The sequence below is a fragment of the Symsagittifera roscoffensis genome, chromosome 4, assembly GCF_963678635.1.
Source record: "Symsagittifera roscoffensis chromosome 4, txSymRosc1.1, whole genome shotgun sequence".
Taxonomy (NCBI): domain Eukaryota; kingdom Metazoa; phylum Xenacoelomorpha; order Acoela; family Convolutidae; genus Symsagittifera; species Symsagittifera roscoffensis.
In genome coordinates this window covers 74,920,078-74,943,276 of record NC_087065.1, presented here as the reverse complement: position 1 = coordinate 74,943,276, position 23,199 = coordinate 74,920,078, and the positions used below count along the sequence as shown (strand labels likewise).

General features: G+C 34.6%; 2 protein-coding genes across 3 annotated transcripts in view; one reads left to right on the top strand and one right to left on the bottom strand.

Annotated features, from left to right (window-relative positions):
- The window catches only part of LOC134843582 (ankyrin repeat and SOCS box protein 8-like), a 349,755-nt gene that overhangs the window by 223,334 nt on the left and 103,222 nt on the right, over window positions 1–23,199 (top strand). The gene's annotated exons all lie outside the window — the stretch shown is intronic.
- Window positions 19,568–23,199, bottom strand: part of LOC134844577 (5-hydroxytryptamine receptor 7-like) — a 35,183-nt gene continuing 31,551 nt past the window's right edge. For both annotated transcript variants that reach the window (XM_063861317.1, XM_063861316.1), the window contains exons 7-8: window positions 20,558–20,732; window positions 19,568–20,181 (exon numbers count right to left, since the gene is read on the bottom strand). In XM_063861317.1, the coding sequence (XP_063717387.1) occupies window positions 19,858–20,181; window positions 20,558–20,732 (499 nt within the window). In that variant the 3' untranslated portion in view covers window positions 19,568–19,857. The remainder of the gene's footprint in view (window positions 20,182–20,557; window positions 20,733–23,199) is intronic.

The following is a 23,199-nucleotide window of genomic DNA, read 5'->3' as shown; positions in this document are numbered from 1 at the left end:
TTTAAACAAATATTCCATATCACTGATATTAAACACAATATCATTGGAATACCATTTATCTCTAAATATATACCAACAATCAACATTTTGAATAGTAAAATACTAATCAAAGATAAATACACAAAAACAAAAGACACATCCCTAACATTTTTTCAAAGATTAAATAAACAAGCACCATTCTTTTCAAAATTTTATCCGATATATAATCAACAAAGAAAACACCTGAATCCACTATCAGGAAACATATATAATTTTTCAATAAAACAAGTTCACCAATATGATAAAAAACAAAATTGACAACAACTCTATATGTCAGATTTTGAATTCAAACCTATCCATAAGTTTTTCAAAATCACAATCTCATCCATAAAATATTTGAAAAACTCGAATTCAGATATTATTTCTCTACATGTATACAACAATACACCCTATCAAGTAACACTACCTTTAGGACTTTTAGGCTATTGCGAAACCAACGCTACGATATCACCAATACACGAAAAAGCATATCGCGTAAATAATATACTCCACTTATTAGATATTTGTCAATCCAAAATTCTTAATGAAGAATTATCCATAAATAATATAATAAGTAATGAAAAAAGAAATTCAGATTATTTCACAAAAACCCCATATTTCAAACCTACATTCAACATAAATAACTATACAGAGAATCAACAGACATTTTTAACAAAACGCAATCACCTATTTAGACGATGTTTTTATGCAATCACAGACAAAAGAAGAAATGTTTAAAGTTTTAGAACACTATCACAAAATACTTCAGAACGAAAATCTGAAGGCCGCCCCCGATAAATCACACTTCTTTTTAACACGAGTTAAATTCTTAGGACATAATATAGAAAGAAAAACAATCACTCCATTAAAATCACGCATTGATGCTATTCAAAAGCTCCAACCACCAACAAACAAAAAGAAAATCCAAGAATTCCTTGGAATGTTAAATTTTTTAAGCAAATATGTCTATAAAATGCAATTATACCTAAGACCATTCTATAATATACTTAGACAACAAAATAATTTTGAATGGAACACAGAACATCAAGCACGATTTGAAGAAATTAAAAAACTCTTAACTGAACAAATTTCGAATACAATTCCAGATCCAAATCAACCATTCTATGCAATGTGCGATGCTTCGAATTTTCGCATCGGCGCAGCATTATTACAATCACACAATGGTACAAACAAAATGAACCTTATATCAGCAAATTCTCGATTATTCACTCAAGCAGAGCTACGACTCTCAACTCTAATGAGAGAATGTACAGCCATAATATATACACTAACAGAATATGAATTTCTAATACTTGGATCAAAACATCCAACAGTTTTATTCACAGATCACAAACCAATCATTTTTCTCTTTACACAAAAATCTAATCCAAATCACCGAGTTTATAGATTTCAATTAATTCTAATGAAATTCCCAAATTTACATATAGTTTGGACAGCAGGAAAGAATCTTGCATTACCAGACACTTTAAGTCGAAATACACCACCTGAATTACTTACACGTAAAACTACAGTTGAAATACCCAAAAATATAAAATTTTACCTTGCAGAAAACGAAACATCACCCCGACTAGAATGCAAATATGCAGTAAAAACTGACGTTGAACAATCACAGATAAACAATCTACAACACTTCCCACTTTATTTAGATTGCCAAAATAACCACTACGAAGTTGATCTACTTGGAACATCAATTTTCAAACCAATTCCATACTCACAATGGATAAAAAATAACACCCAACAAAAAAGAGTAAAACAACACTCGCATAAAAAAGACCTTTTTCCATTAATTGAAAAAGAAAATCTAACTGATAAAATAAATTTATCAGGACCACAAACAAACGATTCAAAATACACAATAAATCAAGTTTTTGACCTCCATGACCCACTTGATACAATTCCTTTATCTAAATTAGAAATTGAAAACATTTTTCTCCCCCCAACAAATAAAGTTACAATTAATACTTTGAAACAATATCAAAATCTTGACCCAGTAATTAGACAACTAAAATCATGGCACAAATATAAAACTAAACCCGTCAAGGCAGATACAACTATTTTAGGAAATAAAACACTCCTCAGATATTTTCGAAAATTTAATAATACAACAATTAACGAAAACACAGACCTTCTAGAATACCAATTAAACGAATCTACAGTTCCCTGTCTCCCCCTAAGTATGATTCTTATAGCTTTTAATATTTCACATACACAAAACATTAAAGGACACTCTGGATCAGAGAAAACAAATTCAAATTTCATACAAAACTTTTATTTTCCAAATGCACCAATTTGGATAAAAGTACTATGCAATGATTGTATAGTATGTCAGCTAATTAAACCTTATCCAAATCAAAAACAAATAGTACAAAAACAAGATTTTAAAGGACAAAGTTTGTACTTTAACCACCGTATTTCATTTGATACAAAAGGACCAATTTCACCCTCATCCGAAGGAAACTCCTACATTATGGTAATTGTTGACGCGTTTACCCATTATGTAGCACTTAACCCAGTACCACATTGTAACGCTTATTACGCTTACACAACACTCTATGAACACTGGATAGCCAAATTCGGACTACCAGAAATTTTAGTTACAGACAACGGTACAGAATTCATAAATAACGAAATCATCACATTATGTCATTTATATAACATCAAACACAAACCACGTACATCTCATGCACCTTGGACAAACGGCTTAGTCGAAGGTATGAACCGTTCACTACAAGAATATCTTAGATGTATCATCAATGGAAAAGATACAAGATACACTGAATGGTCAGCAGATGTAAAACTATTTCCCTTAGCATATAATTCACAAATCACGACAACTCTAGGAATGTCACCATATGAAATGGTTTTTAATCAAAAGCCACGCAAACCAATTATGTTTACAGCAAACTCTCATAAAAATGCACAAAGTTATTGTCAACCGAATAAAGAATCAATTTGTTACAACTTACCTTTACATACACACGATGAAGATCATTTTCATCACCCACAAATTCTTAAATTAGCCTCCGGTACACACACCGAATGGATTTTAAACAGAGATAAAAAACACAATGAAATTTACCAAAATGTAACAAAAAAGTTGTTACAAAGACAAAACATTAATGAACAAATAAATTCACGCTTTACACCAGCCTCCGATTTAAAAATTGGAACATTTGTTTTAATACCCAATTTTAACACTCAAAAAGGAATCTCTAAAAAATTACAACCCCTTCGAAAAGGACCATACCAAATAATTGCCAAACCCACTGATGTCACATATAAAATTACCGACTCAAACAAAAAAGAAATTGTTCAACACCGGAACAACCTATTACCTTATTACCCAAAAGAATACGCACTACGCGAACTAACTCAATTATATTCTTTCACAGGTTTAAAAGTTATTCAAAATACCCCACCACATACGGAGAATAAAACAAAAGAACAACATGATATTCATCTCGAAAACCAAAATAAAAAATCAACTATAACGAAAAACAATACAAAAAAGCTAGATCAAAATATACCTCACAATGAAAGAAAAAATAGAAAATTGACAGAAAAAATAATACCCCAAGAACAAATCGACAAATCAGAACATAGAGAGTCATCACGACTTAGAAGTCAACCACGTAAAAACTATAAAACATTCATTCCACAGTCTAAAATATTAAAGAAAGTCGAATTTCAAAAACAGCTTTAATTTTATATTTCATAATCTTTGCACCTCTGAAATATTTTGAACTTTCATTTTTCAAAATAACATGCTGACAAACAAGCAACGATTCTAGTTCAAATTTAGCCAATAGGATTCATCCAATCCATCACCTTCCAACCAGACGAACGATATTAAACTCCAGGCATATCTATAACTATAACTTTGCGACCTCCAGGTCAAAAATAAGCAAACCACTCCAACTTGACAACTAAAATAAATACCACCATAATATCATAACCCTCCCTTATCTAATAACCCAAAGATCAACAATATTTCCCCAACTCCGATCTCAAATACCCCCCAAACAAATATGTTAAATTAGCCTAAAGTAAAAGAACGACCATTTTCATTAGCCTAAAGTATAAAAATCTCAAAAATACCCCAGATCACTTGACAAATAAAAATAAAGACAAAGAAGACCTCCCGATCACCATAAAATTCGCCCCCAACAATTTTTCACAAAACTCAACCCACTTGTCAAAAAACCAATAAATAATTCGACCACACTTGAAAATTGCCTCAAACAACAACAAATACTCGATCGAGAAGCCATTTCGTAAATGCTCTTCTCTCGACCAGTCAACATAATTCTTAACATTCTCATAAACTTTTTAACGATATTTAAACTTTTAATCATATTTCTTTTTGATACCTTAGAATCTTTTGTAATAATCTTAATCATTTTTTGCAAAATTTTTTTAACTTTCTATTCCATATTTGAACTATACCTCCAGCTTTCAAAAGCTATTGACTATATCCACAGGTACGATTCACAAAACTTATCTAAATGATACGAACCATTTTTAGTAGAACAGATATTTTTTTACGATTTGTAATTTTTATAACATTTCTATCATCCCTCATCTTGACAATATGCAAATGTATAAAGAAAGCAATCATCACATTCGCCCTAGCAACAATCCTCCTAATTCTTTTTCTAGAAGAATACTATAATAAACATAAATTTTTCCACTAAAAGAATAAATAAAAAACCATCAAAAATTGCTAACCAACAATCACTCAGTCAGTCTTCACCGACATCATCCCAAGATAACCCAACACCATCTTCAAATACCCAAAACCCCCAAACATCCACACGAATTTCTTTTCAAGATAACCCATATACCTTTGAAGAACGACACGCTCGCTTATCTGAACCACTAGAACCAGTTCAACGACAAGCACCTTTAAGCGAACCAACATATAACTTATACCCAACACTACCACAAGAATTAAGTAGAATACGAAATCCTAGTCAAAACCAAAATACAGTCGAAATAAATAGACAAATTATACATCCTCGACGAAACAGAAATTTTCAAACTCCCCGAGTTCATTTTGATATACCTCAATCCCCATCACAAAGTACTCCAGAAAACCCCATCGGTATATTACCAGAAACCCCTACGCTTCTTTCACAACGTAGCACCTCAAGCCTACCCTCAGATTACTTAGGTTCAACACCAACATCTGAACAAATACGTGAAAATCCCTTTAACCCTACAAACCAAACATCACGACTACCATATTGGACAACACATTCATTCACACAAGGTGAACCAAATTTAATCAATGATCCAATAGATATTTCTACGGATACAACAACATCCTCATCACTACCAGAAACATTATCACTACCATCAACACCATCAATCAGTCAGATTTCACCACCGCCTTTTAACTTAAATTTCCCAAATAACCTCGACGCTAGATATCGAGAACAATCATCAACAAACATTCCTTTAAGACTAGACTGGAATACATTCACAGCACCTCCACCATTATTTGGACAACACCCTGAAAGTAACCGACTCCACAACTGGGCACTAAATAGACTAAAATATAGACAAGACATTCACGAAGACATTCGTGATCATAACATCCAAATACTCCAACAAAATAGTCTACAATTAAAATTCGAAATCACGGTTAAATTAAACAACATTACTCAACATCCCTATCCATTAAACCCACCAAATATAACAGCTCAATCCCTACCACCACCGTTTATAACAACTGAAGTGATATACAAATACGACAGATATACCAAAAAAACAATTGGTTACATCACATTTTATAACCCATACTCAAGATTGTCATACACATGTATATTCTAAAAATTTTAATTTTTCTCCAACTCCTTTTTCTAATAACCTCAAATGAAAACATAAACCCTTCCCCCCGCACAGGACCCCAAGATTTATTAGTAACACATTACGATTGTGAAGAAAACGAACAAAAAACACTACACAAATATGCAATAAATCAAGTATCACAATGCGAAACAGAACCACAAGCCATAGAAACAACAAATGTATGAGCGACACTTTATTCAAAAGCCCGAGCAACAACAGTTATAGGATATAAATTCACAGCAACATTTTCCGAAAAGAAAGTACATTGTTCACAAGTCTCAAATGGAAATAAAAACCGACTTGACCACGAAGCATTCTACCAGAGTAATATCGAACGACTTTTACATCTCAATCCCGAAGATTGTAAAAACGAGTTAAAGAAGATTAACTTATGATATACACGATAAACACTGGATACCACACATTGGTATAAATGACCCATCAAACTGCAAAGCAGACACAAAAAATAAAGGATATCAAGAAATCATGTTTTTCGATTGGAAAATACAACTCGAAAAAATACAACTCACACGCGATTTATCTGACAACACAATGATCTATCAAGGAATTAGATTACCCTGTAAAAACGATCAAGGCTATTGTGACCCTACAACACGAACACAAGCAACAATTGTTTGGTTCCCCGAAGACACATGTACAACATTTCAAGTAGCAAAAATACACGCTCGTATGATAAAATATTTTATACAATCAATTCCATATGAACAAGTCCATCCATCACGAAGACAAAGTTCTAATTTTAGAAACATACACAATATAGAAAATAAATTGACACGTTTTCAAATATATCAAGAAACAGAACTTGCATGTAAATACAGAAATCCACTTCACAAAACACAATACTCCGAGATATTAGTTGAATACGAAAAAGGATTCGACATGACCACTGGAAAAGTAAAAATCGACCCATACGCCACAAGTCACCCATAAACGAAGGAACATCATATATACCAGTTGATTTTCAAAAAAGTAAAAGTCAACCTGGTGGACATCTAAAGCCCCATAACACTAGAAGCACACGTTTACAAGAACTATCACTAATGAATAGTACATATTTCGGTAACATCCACTATGATATTCACCTAGATATGAAATTAGACTACACAATTAGCCTAATTTTTCAAAAAATGTCACTCTCTGAATTAGAAACACTTCACCAACTATGCGAATTAGAAAGGACACAAATCCTACAATCACTTGCACTAGCAGTATTAAAAATACCCTACGCAGGATATTTACTATCAGGAAATAGATCACATTTTTTAGACTATGAAGGAAACATTTTATGGTTTTATACCTGTACCAAAAAAGTATCACCACTATATGTTTTTGAAGATAAACGATGCTATAAAAGAATCCCTATCTTTTATAAGAATAAAGTACATTTCGTTGACACGCTTTCAAGACGAACCTATTTTTGGGATACCGCAGTCCCATGTGGATCAGAAAATAGCCACAATGTAGTTCAACTGAACCCTGATGAAGATAAATATTACCTTCTTACCCCATATCCCACATTAATGCAATCACTCAAAAAATTTTCACCTGAAAGCATCAGAGCTATTGCTCGAAACCCAAATATTGACCTACAATCAATTGGAATATATTCAAAATCCGATATCCAACATCACATTAGAACACAACAATTCCAAGAATTATTAACACAAATGGACACTATACAAAGACAATCAATTGACCAAAACTTACGCAAACTTGCCGAAACCGCAGGATTTGCAGATATTTATACACAAGACTATAGCGGATATTTTAAAGACATTAAAGACTATATATATCTAAACGGTGAAAAATATAGACCACAAGATATTTCACCTATAAATATTTTTAGCTTTGTTACACTAAAAAATGAAATTCTCGATTTTCTAGGATGGCCCTACTGCATCTTAGAAAAATTAACTATTTTATACGCAATGTTTAACTTTATAGGATTTCTTTTTTCGCTTTTAAAAGGAATCTATAATACATGCGCTATACACACACAAGTAAATAGACAAGCAAGTGTAGCACGCATACTATTTGCAGGATTTTTTGGAATTTTTTCATCATCAATAAACAAAATTCTTTTAGACGCACAAATAAAAGAATACAACACAAAAATAGCAACAAGACAGAACACATACGACGAAGAACATAACAATGTAGACATAACGCCTACAGCACCACAGTTACCACCCCTACCACATAACCATCCACTATCACTAGTCCCACGAAATTTTCGAAATTTAGCAATAACACATAATCCAAATTTTAGACCAACCATATCACAAAGTCCCATTCAACATATAATGACACACCATCCACTAGATGAAAATACAAATGAACAAAATAAAGAACAACCCCATACCACCGCTTTTCAGTCTCAAAATAATATTTTTTTTAGCCCACGATGAGCCGACAACTTGGATCCCTACACCGCTCAAATTCCCACCCGACCAACCTCAACACTCCAATTACAATAATTCCACTTTTTGCTTTCCCGCCACCCGATTTCCCAACCAATAATGTAACATCAGGCTTGAATTCAGACACTAATTCACATATCTCAGTTTTGTACTCCATCTCACAACTCAATAACCCAGATATTGAAACCCTGATGAATTTGCAGACTCTGAACCATCTCCATCCAATAATTTTCAAACCAACTCCTCAGTTTTTTCAAAACCCCCTTTTCAACCAATCTCGCCAAATAACCCACTCCCATCCATTTCTACACCCTCTTATGCTTCGCAAGTCACCCCAACCTACTCTTCATTTCATTCAGACCGATCATCCAATTCTCCAGATACTCCCCAAATCTCCCAGGAACTAGATAATTTTATCACCCTACAACAACAACCCTTCCACCTTGAAAATTCCACTATAAACCAGATTTCATCCACAATAGAATCATTAAACCCACCTACCCCTACACCCTCTTCAGCTTATACCGCATCATTAGCACCATCCTCCACATCCACCGAATCATCAAATAGCACTAATAGAGCTTATCGCACTTTCAAAAGAAAATTCCCGAACCATCCATTTCCAACAAAACCAGGAACAGCCCGTGAATATATTAATCATCCAAATCACACTAACACGAAAGATTTTTTAGCCATCACCCTACCCTCTTTTCCACAGTATACTTTGAATACCCCTAACGACACTAACAACACACGCAGTTTTGTAGATGAACACGTTTTAATGCCTACACTTCAATGGAAATCATATTATCATTTTACTAACCCCCTTTGCCTACCTTTATCTAATACTCACATCGATATAGAAAGAAATAAAGATATGCTATATCGACTCACCACACCACTAACACATAGACAATTTACTTATATAGGATATAAAAAGTCACTAAAAACATACACTGCACCCCGAGCTAACGAATACACGCTAGAATATTACGATCACAACATCATACGAACTAACCAAGACCAATTTTTAGATGATGACTGTTTTGCTAACCCACAAATCACAGAAAAGTTTTTCATCAAAACACCATATGTATTTACACTCAATATATTTGATCGCAAATTCGACCACATCATTTCTGAAGCACTAACCGACACACAAGCTTACGAAAGTTTTAAAGAAAAATTTCAATTATTTTCACTAACCTTTCATTTCCTTGCACCACACGAACGAGATTTGCACTGCTCACACGACATTATGTTACGCACTAAACAAACCCACACATATACATATTATCGCTTCATACAAAATCACTTTGATCTACACACTCCATCAAGACAACCACACCACCGTTTTCAATTTATTAACTCTAAGTACACTTCACCATTTTTTCTTAACTTCACATATTGCATCAAAGATACTAACCTTCACGGTATTCTTCGCAATTATGATCCCATAACCCAAATGTATTTTTTTTGTCCCATCACAAAGACCTTCAACGCAGAAGAATCCAGACCCTTCCTTATCCCACATGAATTTGTTCAACCTATAGAAATCCCCATATTAGAATTCATCCACAACACTAAATATAACCACAAATTATATAATCTCATCCAAAACACACCTTATGAGTTTGCAGTTGGCACTGAAGAACTAAAAACCATTAAAGCACTTCAATTGCTTTGGCCACTGCTTCAAACTAAAAACATCATTCGCATACTAGCAAAGTTACTAACAAATTCCGACATAATCCACGACATTTTCCCCCACGGTTTTTTCCTCGACGACTAACAGGTAAGTATAATTTATACATATTCTTAACTAATAAATTTAAAATAAACCACTAACCATTCTTTATCCATGTTTTATTTATCTCACGATCATCTGCAAAATACAATAAAGAAAGATAAAAAATCGAAAACTTCCTCAAATTCTTCAAAACTCTATTAATATTTTACACTAGATAAATTCAATAAAATTCATACCAATGTAGTAAATTAATTTATAAATTATTTCCCTAAAAGCAGTAATTCTAATAATGATGAAAATTTGTAACTTAATTTTTCCCCAAAACTAGCAGTAAAATTGAAATTCTATGTAGTAAATTGATAAAACGCAAATGCAGTACTAACCTTTTGATATTCCATTCACTCGCACAAGAATTCTATCCATACTCGCACAGCTTGCCCACGAAGAATTGTTTAAATAATGAATTTCAGTTTCAAGCTTTCACACTCAACAACTCTAACACACGATAACAAGTTTCAAACTTTCCTTTAACCCGGTTGGAAAGGAATTATATACTAAACAAAACTAACCAACGCAGCTTACTAAACACCACAACACATAGAATAACAGCATGACTAAGAAAAGGAAACCAACGGTACCCAAACCGGATTAACCCAGTTTAAAACTGGATAATTTATTCTTTTGAAGACTATTATAAAGTCTAAGAAAGAAATAATAAAACACAAAAAAGTCGAAAGACAAACCCATACCAAAAACAATTTGAATTTTGAAAAAAGGACACAACCAACGAAACATAAGAAAAACCACAATAAACCCAACATAAAACGTTATCACATAACAGGACCTCTCACAGAAACCGCACGAAATCATACTCCCACTCCTGGCCTAACCCACCAGAGAGGACGTCCTGAGCATGCTCTATAGCCGGCCTAACCCACCGCGCTACATCCACGCTTTGTGACCACACTTCTATTTTTAATAAGAGGTACTCAAGGGTGAGTAACTCTTCAAAATAACTGAACTAGAACAAAAAGCTTTTGTGAAAACAACTAACCAAAATCATAATTAAAACACCAAACTAATAAAAATTTTATAAAATGTAAATTATACCTTGCAGTATATAGATCAGCATACAACACCAAAGACGAACATCCAAAGACAAAATGACCCCACTACACTCGGAAAAGAATGGCCAACCACAATCAATATGCCGCCCACAATCACAACTCAAAGGATTTAGAGTACGACTTGACTTCGCAGAAAAGGACTTCATTGAACTAGACCAATGACCACCTCGATGTTCAAGTATACGTACAGATCCGAGTAACCAGGCATCCCATCCACGCACAATCTCCACGCCATTCCCAGACAAGGTCAACCCAAAAGAAGTTCTCTACATGGAACAGAAAAACCTGTCATAGCAACCATTCTGAAATCAGATTTGAGTTTGTTGCGAAAACCCAGTCGTTGTCATGAGAAGACACAGCGATTGAACCTGGAACTTCTCTAACACAAAAACCCAGAAGAATTATGATGTTCGCCAAATACCAACGTCCATCATCCATCCTTTGAATTACAGAAAGACTATTCTAAAAAACTCTGTAAAACCCGGATGGGTGGAACCTGATCTAAACTACATTTTATGATTGGATAAATTAGATATTTTACCATTGTAAAGTATTTAATATTAACCAATCATGATCCATCTAACTAACAACCCACTTATTTGTAAGTGCTGAAATTACTTGTAATTTCAGCACCAGAGAGATTTGAATTTAACTTAGAAATTAGTTGACTCTCCAAGAGAACTTCAGCAGCCGCAATAAACCAGTATACCCTAGATCTATTGAGCCTAGCAGAGACTAGTTAAACAACCTGAGACTAGATAAGTATAAGAGTAAGATTAGGATCGGTATTAGACTAAGAAGTTGCACGAATCTATCCGGCCGAAAATAAGATAGCGTGACGAGCAGACGGTGTACCCTATCCGAAATTACTCTATGAGTTAACCACCTCGGTTATAACTCAGTTATTAGCGTCTTATAGCATATTAATAAAATCAAATAATACCAAGATAGATGCTTACGCTTTATTATCCCGAAAATTTTGCGCGTCAATTGCCCCAATTTAGCTTAGTTGGCAGCTTTTCAACCCCATTAAATAAAAAAAAACAGTAACCACTAAAACATCTTTTTAAGTTTCAGCTTGAGACGTCAATATCTTTCATATGGTATAAAAAATTTTGTTCAAAATTGACTAATTAATAAATCGAAATTGGTCTGGAGAAATCACCACCCGAGCAGAAGTAATCCGTCACTTTCTTCGAAAGTCGGAACAATTACTGCTTGATTTTTTGAATACGTAAAAAATAGCCCGAAAACGTTATAAAATGGTCAATGCTCTTTCATCATTTTCTAAAACTTTTGAGAAAAATTGGATCGTTTTAGTTACTCTGCCTAAATTTGCAAGTATAAAACATAAAAAAAGAAACGAAAAAGCTTTAGTCTGATTGATTGAAATTGACCTTTTTCCCCAAATATAGTTGAGGTAACGCGCTAAAGTTACTAGTCGAGCGCTTCTAAGTACATAAGGTTTGATTAAGTACAATGACCCAAAACGTTAAGCACCAACTCAAACAGTTCCATTTTTTGAAATATAAAAAAAAATGACCGCAAAAATATGACAACATGCTGACATTCAAATGCGTGTTTCCGCCGAAAATCAGGTGCTAAAATTTATCGAATAGGATGGAATGAGAACAAAGTAAAAAATACTTTTTAGTTTTTATTTGACTCGACAAAAAATACAAAAACATTTTGAAACTTTTTTTAGCATTCATTCCAACTAATCATATTTGAGCTTTAAGTTCTTAAATTTCACTTAAACAATTTGAAAATATTAATTTTGGGCACAAAATACGGCGCAAAACCAAGCTTTTTTTTGAAAATTTGATTATAATGCTAAACCTAATAGTTTGAAAAAAGTGATTTTTTGAAGTTAAATGCAGTAACAAAAAAATGTGTTTTCTTTGAAAAAAGAAGCTGCTGAAATGACAGTTGATAAATTTGCGCCATATAACTGAGAAGGCGCAAAAAGCTTTAAAAACATCTGAATATCCTGAAAACTTAATCTTCACTTTTTTGGAACACCAATGTACCCTTCAATTTGAATAGTTGTTCCACTACCAACGCGCAATCCAAAAAAAATTTTGTTTTCGAATTTCAGGTCAAATTGACTGGTAATTTTCATTCTCATAGCAAAACTGACCTCTTGAAGTTTTAAAATAAAGTTTTGAAAGATTAACAAAGTGATTTTTCTAGAGAGAACAAAGTTATACCACTGAATATTTTACTCTTGAGAAGCATGCGCCAATAGACAGACTATAGATATTGTCATCCGCCTGGATTGGCAATAACCAGTTGATATACATAATTACAATTACATCTTTCTGTATATAATAATTACTTGAACAATTACTAGATGAAGGTTGGGTGACAAACTTCTAAGCTCACTAGAAGAAGAATACTCCGTATATGAGTTGGAATTGTTAGGGGTCGTAGGGGCAATACACACTTCAAATATTCCTTGTTCGAAAAATTTTTACAGTCATGCTTTAATCAGCGCATTAAACTCCCGTGAAAGATCAAAAACCAGTCGAAGTAGGCTGACTAGATAGATTGATCGTTTGATCCCATTTAACTTTGACGCAAAAAAAAATGGACTAATAGCTTACATCTCGAGTAATCCGGTAGTATTAGCTTTACCCCGGTGAGTACGATGAAGAGCTTGTAGTACCTTCAATTAACTTATTCATTTTCAATCTTGCAATGATTGACAATGTTATTCTAAACCAATTAGCCAATCAGAATCAAGCGCCGAATCGGCTGATCGAAACGCGCGCGGAAATTGAAAGGAAACTAACCACTCAATAGCAACCTCAAGTTCATTTCAAACAATCCAAGCATACCGATCACAGTCAGAAAAAAAACTAAGCAAAAACGATCGATCATTCGAGCATATTTACATCCAGAAATCAGCATTCACCAGAAACGTTAAAATCAATTGATTTCACAAACAAAAATTCGAGTCGAAGAACTGAAAACAAGGGATTTAAAGGAGAGTTCACCCCAGAATCGGCGCGAGAAAGATGCAGCGGAAAACAAAAGCAGTTGAATACAACACGAGGAACACAAACGGAGATAACTTTGCAAGGATAATCTGATAGAGAAGAGAGCCTATCAGATCCACGATATCACCGCCGCACAACAATAACGACCCAGGAATGCTGGAGTTCCTCACCGCAAAAAACCTGGAAGAGCCCAATACGAATCAAGGATGCACGTGAAGCAATTAAATCAATCGAAGAACTTACCAAAAACGTTGTTCTCAGAAAAGCTGACCAGCCCACCCAAGGATATAGACGAGGAGATTCGAGAAAAACCACCACGCAAGAAAAACCAATATACAGGGCCGACAACCTCAAAGGAACAACTTCTTCAACTCAAACGACAACACAACTAAAGGAGTCACAAACAAAGACTACGATAAGGCGTACAGTCCCAAACAGATTTGACGGTTGAAGTCAACGAGCAATATGATTATTGCGTGAGCAGGGTAGACCCATCTCAACAACAGATGGAGGAGACAAACCCGTACCAGGCGCCACCGAAATTGACCAGCCACACTCAACAACTAGAAGCCAGTCCCGAGATGATAGTAGCGAGCGTAATGGCTTTAATGGACCAAGGAACAGCCACGGAAACGGAGGAAGACACGCCATTAAACCGAAGAAACCTCCAAACGGTAATAGTAATCAGACACCCGCAGAGATAGAAATTTTAAACCAATCGTCATTCTCAACAAGAAAAGAGACTGGGAGGAATTGAGGCTTACGGGTACTCGCCTGCACGTAAAGTAGGACTGCTTAATGATAGACGAAAAACAAACAACAGCTCTGACAAACAATCTAAATCTCACGCAACTAGTGCAGCCGCGATGCTAGACTTATTTGAAAAATTATTCAAAATTATTGTCCAAAAGGCACAGTATTGCCGTCATTGCACCGGAAGAGATCGGAAAAAAAAAGATGTACCCTCCATTGCCCAAGATATATTGCACAATCTGCAGTGTTGGTCAGAAAGCGAGGTAAACATTAAACGAGAACCATTGCAGAAAATACCAGAACTTAAACTTACAAACTCGGAAACCCAAACCGAGACAGGAACGACGACCACACAACAGAGTATATCAGACATTAAACAACCGAACGCCACGCAATATCCAAAACTTGCGGAGGACGATAAGACGGGCTACCCAGGAAACTGTCCAAAAGGAACAACAAACACGAAGGAAATCCGAGTAATTAAGAGGCGAAAACACAAACCGGCAAACGATCGGGAGGGAAACCGACTCCAAAACAAGCTGGAATTGACGGGATTGACGTCAAAAAGCCACCTCCACAGCCACAATCTCAAACAGCACAAACAGAAGCGACAAAAAATTCGACAAGGGCGCGATGGTTAACGTTGGGTAAGGCATTAGGAAATCCAATCCCGATAAACAGTATAAAAACAGCAATTCACCATTACATTACACGAGAAACCAACCAGACTAATACAGAAGAAACAAAACCAATCCAGCAGCATTAAGAAATTTCTTAAACGAGATGGGTTTTCAAGAAAACTCACATGAATTTATTGCATGTGTTGAATTTCTGGAGACAATCAAACCCATTAGTCAACATGAAACTGACAACGTGATGGACTTCGTATCTCTAATCGATAGCCCAACAAAACAAACCAAAGCAACAATACTAGATGTGGCAAAGGAAGATGGCAAGAAAGATCAATAGGAAACGGCGGCGCAAGAACAAATCGAAACAACTGAAGAACACAAAAAAAAGATGAGGGGGACGAAACAATCCGAATTAAGCAAGGTGAGGAACTTCGAAGGGTCACAGAAAGGAAAGAGAACTAAAAGACCCACGAGGACTCAAAAAACTCAATAAATTAAAATTCATTTTAGTCCCACTTGGACTCACAACTCAATTTGTTGTCAGAGGGGGAATGTCATCCGTCCGGATTGGCGTTCACCAGTTGATGTGCATATAAATTTTTATGTACATATTTATAAGCAATCAATGCTCTCAGTTTACGGATTGGCCGTGATGTTCAAGGTCAGCTAACCTGGAGTACAATATATATATATATATATATATATATATATATATATATATATATATATATAGATATGAATATATATTGTATATATATTGTACTCCATATCTATATATATTGTACTCCAGGTTAGCTGACCTTGAACATCACGGCCAGTCCGTAAACTGAGAGCATTGATTAGGCAATAGCAACGGGTAAAAGATTATCTTTCAGTTACCTTTTCATTCTCTATTGAGTTATCGAGATAATTGCCAATCCGTACGGATTCAATATTTACTCATACAACGAGGTACCAAAGATATGTTAAAATACTTGAAAATGAAAATCGAAAGCAATCCAGAAGTTATTGATCATCTCCGGCGTTTGATTGAAGTTTGATCCGATATTTTTCAGTGAACATGTCTATTACCATTGAAATATGAATGGTACAAATTTCAGAAAATATCATAATTTTTGGATTGAAATTTCGTGGCGGAGAAAAAAGATCCTCAATTTGTTATCAAGTTTATATTCAACACCAAAATATATTCTAACAGTACTCAAAATTTGAATGACATTGTGGAAATTTTATTTTTCAACAGAATCAACAAACTGGCCGTGATATAGCTTTTTTTGCATCCATGTTGACGCAGATAAGATACTTTAGAAATAACTGCACCACTTACCAACCGTTGACCTTATTACCTTATTTTTATGTAACGGTTTACTCCAACGGAAAGATTTAGACCGATTTTTTAATTTCGTTACTTTAGTTCTTTCTATCACCGACAAAAAACACTGCAATTCTGAGAACTCAGTTGTGCTGCATTTTTTCATGATTTTCAAATGAAATGAATCTGTGCTGTTAAAAAAGTTTTCATGATGGAACCCTGCATAATGAGCAGTATTTGTTGAAGTGATCGCTTACTGAAGAAAAATGTCAAAATTGCATGACATTTTTCTAAGGGAGTCAAATTAATAGAATCAAATTAATTTTTTAATGAAGTCAGTTTAAGTACTTATCTGGAAATATTATACCTACTTTGTTGCTTTGTTTTTCATTGCAATCAATGCCATTAACGAATTTTTTTTGGCTAGACTTGAGTAAAAATTTCTTCCTGCAATTTCTAACTTAGACTGTATTACGGTGGCATGACAATATACCCTATTACAAACTACGTTCTACCATTCTACTCTTTGCTATTATACCCTACATACCAATTACACTATACCAATCTAATCTATCCTAATCTGACCTATTTATAAATCTAACTTGTGTCGATTTGACACATTATTAATGTAATTTTTTGAAGTGCTGATCAGAATAAGAATTAAAACAGCACGTGTTTGTTCATTTAGGTCCAAATTTTTGGACTCAAATTGAGTCTTCCATTTAAAAAAATTTGTCCAAGAGACTAGATAGCAATTTCAGCCACAAAAATGGAAATTTGTCCCAATTAACAGGTGTTAACCCCAAATTACTTTATTCCCATACAAAAATAAAACATTTCATCTCGTTATATCAGTTTTACCTGGAATAACTTTTAAAAATTTGAGTCAAATTATTTGGGGTCTATGCAAACGGATTTTAGAAACACTTGTAATTTATGGCCACGAGTTTACTAAAAAACTATTAAGCTGCTAGTGACTGGTACAAGCAGCAGTTTCAGCCTCAACATTTGATATTTGTCTCAATTAACAGATTTAAATCCCAAATTACTTTAATGCCATAGATAAATAAAAGATCTCATCTCGTTATATCAGTTTTCCTTGGAGTGAAATTTTTAAAAAAAATTGAGTCAAATGTTTTGGGGTTCATGCAAACGGAATCAGAAACACATGTAATTGGTGGCCCTGAATTTACTAAAAAACAGGAAAAAAGAACTGAAACTTTCACTGGAAGGTGAGGGTCCCACAAAAGCAAAACGACAGCAATAACCTGAGCTAACGATCCTTTCATCCGTAGAATTTAACACACTCACTAAGAAATTTCCTATCGTTCAAACACAATATTTTTCGTGCAGAAACGGAAACAGGAGCTCACAGCAAGTACCAGTCACTAGCAGCTTTATAGCTACTTGTCTGCAGTCTGTTTCCGAAGAAAAAGCCGCTCAATTAGCTCTTCTTTGCCTGACGGCGATTAATCGGGCCATCAAACGACCGAAGTCAAATGAGAGACCCACAGTGCTTCCAATTGTCGTTAGGTAGTTTGACATAACGAAGCAGCAAGAAAATTTTTGCGTCTTCGATAGCGGCGTTGAAGTTTGCGACAAAATCTAGAATCTGATATTACATCAAGATGTTTGGCTCTTCGACAGAACATTCAAGGTTGCCCTTTTCAGTTTTATCAACTTAATACAATCCACAATCATTTCTCTGGATTTATCTCCGTGCATTTACGCACTGTTTTCAATGAAAAGAGCACATATACAAAAAGGTAGCAAAGCGCTTATCAGCGATCACATAAACACCGAGACTCGCAGCTTTCTCCTCAATTTTGAACGTGCGGCAATTAATGCTTTCGCTAGTCATCACACCGGATCGTTGCTTTAAGGCTTTTGTTTTCTTGCTTTTGTATTCTTTGGTCAATATTGATGGTTCTTTGATTTGTTCGGAAATGTACTGTTAAGGATTCTTCGACAGTACGGGAAAGGTTTCAATTGCTTTCATAGGGTAGAAAGGTATTGGGTGGGTTGGTATAGGGTTGTTTGGACTGGGTAGAAAGTCGTGGAACCCGTATTACATTTAACTATCAAGGATCACTGCTTCTCTCCGCTTTCATTTAGATCATATTTTAAACTCTTAAAGAAATTCTGAATGTCAGGAAAAGCCGATCAAATAAGATTTCCAACTCCTTATCCAAGCATGATGACTGCCTTTTTTCAAGAAGTTTCAAGATAAATTGAAGAGAAAGAAACAAACATTTTTTTTTGCTACAGAACGCAAGATTATACATCTGATTAAATGTCTAATGGGACAACATGCACCATGAAATTATAGATATGTTACAAGACATCAAACTGCAAGAAGAAAAATCTAGAAGCTTTTTGAAGACATTCAAAGTTGCATCAAAAATTGAAACTTCCCCTCCAACATTAGACTGAAGTTTAATAATTTTTCCTGCCAAAATATATAATACCATTGTAGTTAGGATGCTAGTTTCTTTCAATTTGATGTCGTAAGATTTTGGACTACAATTTCACGATCTGACGCCTGAGAGGGGGGGGGGGGCTAAAAGAAAAATGCTCGTTTTCGTAATCAGGTTCAATTCATTAGTCTTTTATCTGTTTTCAATTTAAAGATAAAAAAATTACTTGAGCATAAGGAGTGGGAGCCTTTTGCTTCTAGGAAGTCGGATCGTCGACTATACCACAATTTTTAAGACCTCGAAAAAGAATTTTGCTCGTTCAAACTTATGACCCTTCATCTGATGATTGAACAATTTATCAATATTTTGAGTTTTTGTCCATTTTTATGGTAAATTGACGATACCTGCTTCATTAGTCTTCACCGACAAGCATATTATTGACAATATTCACAGCAAACCGCATAAAAAGCTTGTATAAAACTGCCGCCAAGCATTCCACAAAAATTCCGCATTCCGAGTAGCTGGGCGGTGTCACTTTTCATTGGCCAGAAGGTTCGGCGACGGCGACGGCGATGGCGACAATGGTGTAAGCCGTGGGGTCGATGTCGCCACCCGAAGCCTATTGGGCCTGTCGCGGCGCACCATCAGGACCCCGTTGTCGTTTTGATTCGGACGTTGTTGCTTCGTGAGCAGTTTCTTGGCCGCGTCTTTCAGCTTCGTCTGGGAGAAACAGTGTATGAAAGAGCTGAAGCAAGCGGCTCCAATTACAGCTAGGAGAACGAACTGCTTAAAAAGCAGGGCGGGTATTGTATGGCCGACTAGTAGTGACTGTGGCCCATTCTTAGATATCATGACCTAATGAGCTGTGAAGTAAAATCTGATGAACTCAAAAAAAGACTTTTTCTGTTTCATTCACTAAAAAAATGTTTCCATTGCCTCAACAAAAAAAAATTTGTTTGATTCGAAACAATCCTGCCAAAACTTTAACCAAGAATATTACTTCGAATAAATATGAGTGCTGCTTTTAGAAAAAAAAATATCTAGCGAGGAAGAAAAGCAATTTTTTGTTAACAAAAATTTTGTCTTTTAGAAAAATGAAGAAAAACGCTCAGCCAGTTATAAATAACCGGCTCGATTTGGTCACTTTTTCCGTCCTATTTTTGATAAATTAAATCGCTAAAAGCAAAATTGATTTTTTTATTATTGTATTTCACAGCTCTTATGTGTTGACCATCAATGCGAGGATGTATCGCAGTGCTTGGGGTACGAATGCGAACGTGACACGAATGGCATAGCCTTTTAGGATGGCCTTTTCCTTCTGCTGATTGCGCACCAGCTGTTCCACCTGCAGACTTTGCTGGGAGGGGTTGATGTCTTTGTCCCTCAGAAATCTGTTGCGCTCCATGCTGTAAATTCAACAAACAATAAGCAGAGGAGGGGGGGTTTAAAAATAAAAACCTCAAATTAAAACAACGAATATCAGCAAAAATGTTTCTGCTGCTTCCAAAGCATGGCCGCTTAGTTGCTCTGTATTACGAAATCAATTTATTGTTCCGACTTTTGAAAAAGTGGCGGAATGCTTGTGCTCGGGGTGGTTTTTTCTCCAGACAAACTTCGAGTTTTTAACCAGCCCCTTTTTACGGAACTTTTTAATATCATTCGAAAAGTATGGTTGCCTTGGGCTCAAATTTAAAAAGACCATCATTTCACCTGTGATCATCGTTTGAAAGTTTTAGTTGAAGTTTATGGGGGTTTAAAGATGTTAGGGGGCCGATATTTTGTGCTATTAATCCAAGTTACAAGTAATTCCAATCTGATTGAGACATGTTAGTTGGTCTATTTGTATTTAACATACTTAAGTAAAACATACTTATTTGTATTTAACATAGCGTGTGGGGTGATAATTTAAAAAAATCTCAACATTTTTTTTTATTTTTAGACACCTTCATCAATTTGTTTATAAGCAAACTCTTCTTGTCAGACCTTCAAAAGAAATTGGAACTTTCTAGCTTTGCCCTAATGCGAGCAGTCTTGTTTCAAATTGTTTATATTATTGTTTCGACTTTCGAAAAAAGTGGATTATTTATGTTTGGGGTGGTTTTTTATTCAATCATATTTCGACTTTTTAACTGAGTCTTATTGGAGGAAATTTTTAAATTTTCTGAACCAACAGGAAAATACCATTGTTTGTAGCTCGATCATAAAACATTTCACCTGTGATCTTCTTTTGTAAAGCTAGTTTTTTTAAAGCTATAAAGATTTTTTTTCCATAGTTCCGTCTCTTTTTCAGCCGAAAAAAAACTCAAGAAAACTTCGGAAACTTCAAGGCTTCGCATTAAAATACAAAATATTGCAAACAACTCCTCGACAAGTTTTGCTTTTCTCTAATTTACTATCAATTGTGTCCTCACGAAACAGGCCAATACATACAAAGCCGACTCATTTAACACAGCCTGAAACAATTTTTTCCTCAAATAGTTGCCATTCTTCTGCGTACATTGCGCAAATCTGAGACCAAGTGAATTCTTGAATGCGTTTAATTCCATTTTTTACTATTTTGTGTTAAAAATCTAGAGATTCGCTTCAGGTTCATTGGTAAAATTAATCAACTTTCGTAATTTTTTGGTTTCAGTTTTCATCATTTAAGGTGCGAAAGTTGTAGCAAGAGAATCCAGTACAGCCCAACTCTAAATTGAACCATAGTTGAACACAACGTCTAACAAAGATTCGAGACTAAGTGTAACCTAAAATCAAAGTGTAGTCAAATACAGTCAAAACAGAGTATCAAAACACAGTTGAACTCAGAAAATGCAACACAGGTCCACAAAGATCTTAGACGAAGGTCCAAGAAGCTACATTTTTCCGAATAAAACAGCATGAAAATTACACTTTCAAAACATACACTATATGTTAAAATTTTAATGCAACGAGTTTCGATTTTTAAGACGTTCTTGCAAAAAAAATTGATAGACCAAAAACAAAGTTCAAGTACATCCAGTGCAAGTGCTATCATCTCTTAAAAATTTAACAAATGAAAACAACAGAACTTTTGCTTTGCAGAAGCTATATAGACTTTTGCAGACTTATTCTGTGGAAACATACATTTTCGGGTCAAGTCGGTCGAAAAATGTAGCATGCTTGGGTCGCAAAACCTCAAAGTGGTTTTTTACTGCCATTTTGTTTCTGAGTTTAAGTTTCCGACGGTCGAAGTATTTCTTCAAATATTTTCCATGGTTAATTGTGTTTTTTTTGTGGATAAAATTGATCGATTAAAGTCGAAACGATTTTTCTCGGCAAAACGATACTGCAAAATATACTGCAACTATACTGCTTAAATTTGTTTTCATTTTTTTGATTTTTGTATTATTGTAAGGTATTTGTAATTAAACTATCATATTCAATGATTAACAACTAATTTATTTGGAATTTTTTCTTCATTTTTTTGCTTTTTATATTATTGTAAAGTATTTGTAATCAAACTATTATATTCCATAATTAACAACTAAGTTTTTATTGTGAAGTTGACTAGTTTACTTGTCAGACCAACTAAAGAATAGAAAATCACAATAAAACTCGTTTCAGTGCCAACTTGAATGTTCTGGCTGCCCTCTATGAAGTTTTCAAAAAAAAACAAGCTTAAGATTTTTTTTGTTGAAAATCATCATTTTCGTTTAAAACCATCGCAAAAACGTACAATTTGTTTTTTTTTGCAGATACCAAAGTATCAATAGCATGCCAAATAGCATGCCTCAATTCAACTTGAAATGATTTCTAAGATGGATTAAACTTCCGTTTACGTGTTAATAGAACAAACTATATCACGCGTTTCCTGTCGAAAAATGGCAGTCTTTAAGTCCCAAAACTTTATGAAAA